Source organism: Limulus polyphemus, unplaced genomic scaffold (assembly GCF_000517525.1).
Source record: "Limulus polyphemus unplaced genomic scaffold, Limulus_polyphemus-2.1.2 Scaffold462, whole genome shotgun sequence".
Lineage (NCBI taxonomy): Eukaryota > Metazoa > Arthropoda > Merostomata > Xiphosura > Limulidae > Limulus > Limulus polyphemus.
In genome coordinates, this window is record NW_013666072.1 from 483,088 (window position 1) to 489,087 (window position 6,000).

Consider the following 6,000-nt stretch of genomic DNA (forward strand, 5'->3'; position numbering starts at 1 on the left):
ATTGAAAGATCACATCAAAGGACGGGGTTTTAAGAGGGAGATGATACCCAAAAGGTTTCAATTTACACGTCAGAAGACGAGGTTTTAAGAGGGAGTTAGCATTCAAAAGGTTTCAATCTGCGCCTCAGAAGATGATTTTTTAAGAGGGTCGTGATATCCTAAACGTTTCCATCACACTATGATGTTTTAAGAATGAGAAGACGAAGTTTTAAGAGAGAGAGGTGATATTTAAAACGCCCCAGTTTCGTGCATCAGGGAGAAGAAGTTGTAAGCAGAAGAGGGTATTCAAAACATTTCAGTCTGCACATCAGAAAAATGGATATTAATAGGGAGGTAGCATTCAAAGCGTTTCACTCTTTACATCAAAGGACGAAGGTTTAAGAATAATTGATATCCAAAATATCTAAATCTGCACATCAGAGGAAGAGATTTTGAGAGGGAGGTGGTGTCAAAACGTTTCAATCTGCATATCATAGGACGAAATTTTAAGAGAGAGATTATATCCAAAAAGTTAAAATTTGAAGACGAAGATTTGAGAGTGAAGTGACATCCAAAACATTTCAATCTTGATATCAGAGGATGAGGTTTAAGACGATAATGGTATCTAAAATCTCTCAATTTGTACATCAGAGAACGAGTTTTTAACATTAAAAGTCATCTGAACTTCAAAAATATGCTTCACCGATTATGTTATTACCCTCTAGCTGTTTCTAATCTGGTGATGAAATCATTTGTTCAAGTTTAAGATTATCAAAAATTAAACTGTGTGTATGATGGAATTTATTGTTCTTAATTATGCCTTTTTTTGCTTGTAATTAAGCACAAAGCTACACAATGGGCTATCTGTGCTCTGTCCACCACGGTATCGAAACCCGGTTTCTAGCGTTGTAAGTCCCCAGATATACCGCTATGCTACTGGGGGACTAATTGTGCTTTGATTTCTACGTTTAACAGTCTTGGCCTCTTAGATTAAAAACGAAAGAAATTTGATACAGTATTTTTATTTTTGTAAAACATTGGAGTATGGCGTCTATATCATGTCGCTTTTGAAATCAAGTGTACGTTTTTCTTTTCTATTTCTAAGGCTATTTAAGATGAATATCATTGAACTCTTATTGAGGTAATATTTTTTAACACGAATCCGTTTCGTATAGCCCCCCCCCCCCCGGTGGTTCAGCGGCAAAATTGAAGGCTAATAACGATAAAATCTGGGGTTCTATTTCCCGCGGTGAACCCAGCGCAGATAGCCTATTGTGTAGTTTTTTGCTTAACAAGAAACAACCGAAAACTCTTTCGTATGATATAATATATTACGTACTGCCTACGGCAGAAAATACAGGTTAGCTTCCCTACCTCTTTTTTTCCAGTAAAGCATTCCTAAGAGAAAAGAAATACAACATATTCTTTGTTGTCATGTCAATTATACACAGGTACTACTTTCAAGTTTGTGTCTAAGTAGAAAGTTTCAAGCAAAATTTATAAAACTGATAATAACTTTTGATGGTTTTCAAGCCATAGAATTCTAACGAAAAATACGTCTGTATCTAAACTTATAAATTCCAAGACAACGAAGTCAGTCCTTGATAAGATGTTAAGACTTATACAGAAAGTTAAGTCAGTTCTATTAGAAAGATTTTTGAATACGCAAATTAGCAAATTACGTATAAGGCATAGTCGATATAAAATAGCGGTGGAATGAATGGCATGCAATACATTTATATTTTGACATTGTTTGGCATTTTGTGAATAATATGATGCCACCGAAAATTGATTACCTTTGGGAAGGATGAGTAACAGCCTTTTCTGATGTAAAATATTCATTTACTCAGATGATAAATATGTGTTCAGATCGGTGATACCTTTTGTATTTAATATCATTGGGAAAAAAGGAATACGTATCAACTTGGAGCACCAGGACCATCCAGAAAGAGACCTGCAACATGTGCCTCATCAGTGATACGCAAGGTGTGGCATCTTGTAACAGGTGAGAATCCACGAAGATAGAGGTCAATGGCAAAAGCTGTTCACGTACCCCCAGACAACAGAACCAGACATAATCAAGAAGGACCTCTGTCTGGAAAAGCTACATAATTCACTTGTACACAAGCTACTTCCCCGGCTTATCTATTCAACAGTTGCATACCTCAAGTAGCCGGAGAATGAAACAGGTATTAGTGTAATTCCATAGAAAGACATAGCTGTCAAGTCGACGGACGCAGTGCCTATAGATTTCTAAACGGTCGCACTATTGAAATGGAAGTTGGTAAATCGTCATACTCGTACACTATATAGATTATAAAAACCCACGCAAGGACGAGTGGTGTATTTTAGATGTAGCAACTTTATGACGAAACCTTATGCAATGAATTGCTTGTTTGTTGTTGAGCACATAGCTGCACAATGAGTTATCTGTGCTCTACCCACAGCATATATCAAAATCCGATTTTTAGGCGTACGCACTCACAGACTTACGGCTGAGTTACCCTAGGACTTTTGCAATGGAAACTACGCTGCAGGTCTACTGTCAAGATGCACGGTCGTCTGATAGAGCATGACAGGACGTGGCGACGTGGACTGTAACGATTTGGTGAGGCTTAAAAATAGTTTTAATATAACGTACTCAACATCTGTATAACATATTGTATCTTCTTTCCTTCCTCTTGGTTTGCTAGCTTGCTTTCTCAGTCAAAAATGAAACCAGTTTCATATGCAAAAAGTGCTTCTGAGGATTTATTCTTAAAAAGATATAATCTTAAGATTGTAAAAGTCGAGTATTTTAGAGTAATAATAATAAAAAATCAAGTATTTAAGAAGAATGATATAAGTCCTTGAGAAGGCGTTGCTACTGAGTGTATGTCTTTTTTTTTCTTTTCTGTTGAGTTATTTAAAATTATGGTCAGCTATACACAAACCTTAGGGTTCTCAGACATGTCCGTTTAGCTCACATGTTGCGGTACCTTTCAAGTTGAAAATACCAATACACTGGTATTACAGAAGAATGACAAAAGACTGATTATTTTATGAAAACGACTAAACCTTGATTATTATGATAAAGTTTGAGGAAACTCAAGTTTTTTTCTTTTTTTGTTTTGTTTTTTCCTATAATTATTGAATCTATTATAGTTTATATAGAAATAATTAGAGATGTACTTCAAGTAATTAACAATAAAAACACCAAATGTATTAGCTTATGAATACTGAGTAATGTATTAAGTTTTTACTATAACATTTACTCTGATGGCTCAGTAGTAACTATGAGGGTTTATGACGCTTTAAATCGGGGTTCGATCCCTGCAACAGGCCCAGTTCGAATAATTCATTGCATAGGTATGTACTTACCAAGAAACGCAAAGGTATTAAAAACTGAGCCCGTACTAGGTAGGTCTAACAGGGTAGATTAGCAATAAAAAGAGAAGTGTTGAATAAAACATATTTCTTGCCCCCCCTCCCGCACCAGCGAATCAACGGTAATTCTGCAGACATACAACGCTAAATTTTGAGTTTCGATACCTGTGGTAGGCAGAGCACAGATAGCCCATTGTGAAATTTTATGCTTAACAATAACCAAACTGTATATTTTATTTTCCTTCTGTGAATCGTTTGTTGAATCTTGTTTCAATTTAAGCATTTTCTGATAATATATTTTCTAATTGTGTTTTATAACTACTAACTTGAAATATGCTTATAACGCATATCTTTATTCCTTTTCTTTCGTTAATCATCAAATATTTTAAATATCCCATATTTGTTCGTTTTTACCATATTTAAATTTCAAAATCATTCATTATTTTTGTTACTGTTTTGCTAATTTCCACATGGTAGTCCATCCCACCAAATATGCTCGCCCTTTCAGCCGTGGGGGCGTTATAAGGTGACAGTCAATCCCACTATTCGTTAGTAAAATAGTAGCCCAAGAGTTGGCGGTGGGTGGTGATGACTACGTGGCTTCCCTCTAAGGACCGGTAGCGCAGATAGCCCTCGTGTATCTTTGCACGAAATTCAAAACAAACAAACACATGGTAGTGCCCCTTTCTAGCAGTTCTGAAAGTTGGGATTCGAGAGAACTTCTTTTAATTCTCCTCAAATTCCAGATTCGATAGCCAAACAGAAATGTTCAAAAACAAGATAAGTCCTAAATGGCACAATGATAAACTTCTGTTTTATTTTTTCTTATAGTACCATACGTTTTACCAGCAAAGTACATTTTGTTGAAATAGTAATTTTAATTTATATTTCGCCATTTTACTAAGGCTAGTGTTTTTATGATTAATAGTGCTATTTCATTATTATAGCGTGCTTAAAGAGATGGCCTCTTTCTTTTGATATGTTACTGCGTGTTTTAATATTTTTGTTGATAAAAACAAGCTCAACTAAATCATGAAAACGGTATATTAAAACATCTGCATCACAGTTAATAAACCAGTCTTTTATTTGACTGTTTAGGGTGATTTTTTTATGTCAGTGATTCACGTTTAAAAAATTTACTGATGTTGAATTATAACGTATCTTTTCGAAAATCGTTTCGTTTAGCTTTCTGTAGTGGTAACTACGGGTTAGAAAATTGAAAGGTTTTCCCACACAGACAATAGACACTGCCGGTTACTATAGGATCAATAACACTGGTTGTGCTGAAAAATAAAGTATTTGTAAGTAATGATCAGTGTCATGTTAATCTGAATCAGATACCGTATTCATTTCATGTAGTCTGTGTGTGTTGGTTAAAAAACATAATTTAGCTGATTTGACGTTTTGCTATCTAACTTAATCTTCTTTCATGATAGATGTCTTTAAGTAGACATTAGGTTTAATACCAACACACTATTATGAGGGAAAACACGTTTTTCTGCTACTATAAAGGATAATTTCCTTTTATTCTTCCTGAGGATGAAGGGATTGTTCATCTTCATTAATCCGAGAAATGACGGGAACATTTCCTTTTCTTGAAAATGACAATAGAACTCTCTAAAACTGGCTTGTTTGATACATGGACTCATTTGTAAGATGTCGCCAGTAGCTTATATCGTTATGGAGAAGCTTGCTTTAAATCTGTCTGTACATGTGTATCAAATATTATTCCTTAACTTGCGAGGATCGTTGTTTCCTGTGGTTTACCTGATGACAGTGGTTTTTAACATCTATTCTGGATATTATGGCTCCATAACTGCGTTTTACGCTCCGTTTTTCACAAACATAGTTTGAATCTTAAACTTTCAATCGAAACTAGGTGCACCCTCCATTTTTTTACGGCATCTTCTCAAAGGCCTTCTGGTGGTGAATTTGTTAGCTTGGAATTTAATTTCTGTTTTATTGTTAAACAACAAATTAATACGCATTAGCTTAAAATGCAAATTACCACTTTAAAATAAACACTATAAAATTGTCACCTACAAATAAAGATTATTATTACAAAGCGAACAAATACTAGAACGTTTATTGTCTATAGAGAAAGTTCATTGTTTTAAACTAGCAAACATTAAACAACTGTCTAGTCCTACTGTTGTTATTAGTTAAGAATAAACTATACATTTCTGCGGCTTTACCTGAGCCAAAGACCAGGTGCTCCAACAGAACGAGTCAGGTTTCAAGGTCGTGCAACAGAGATGAGAACAAAGGAAACACATTGCTACACGGCTGGAGGTCTTCTAAAGGTCAAGAGGGTGGTTTGGCATCGAAAATAAGGTCAGGTTGGTTTAATTGGAAAAGACAATACATAGGAGAGACTTGTGTGGACAGGAGATCTTAACTAAGAATTCTAAATAAGATTTCATTATCGAATATAAAACCCAAGACTGATTATTGGAATTTTAAACTGCTATAAGTTAACATCTCTGAGTTTGCCCCATCTAGTTAGACAAAACTATAAGGAAACAACTACAAGAGATGTCCGATGTACGAGTACCTGAAAATGTAGAATCTGGATATTTTAACGGGTGGAAGTCTGTACGATCTTTACGTGAACACGTTGTGTTCTCGACGAACGCCAAAAACTCCAGCTAACTG

General features: G+C 35.2%; 1 protein-coding gene across 1 annotated transcript in view; it reads right to left on the bottom strand.

Annotated features, from left to right (window-relative positions):
* The window catches only part of LOC111085550, a 98,283-nt gene extending 92,594 nt beyond the window's left edge, over window positions 1-5,689 (bottom strand). The window contains exon 1 of the mRNA XM_022384646.1: window positions 5,541-5,689. Coding sequence (XP_022240354.1) covers window positions 5,541-5,621 — 81 coding nt within the window. The 5' untranslated portion in view covers window positions 5,622-5,689. The remainder of the gene's footprint in view (window positions 1-5,540) is intronic.
* Between the last annotated feature and the right edge of the window lie 311 nt (window positions 5,690-6,000).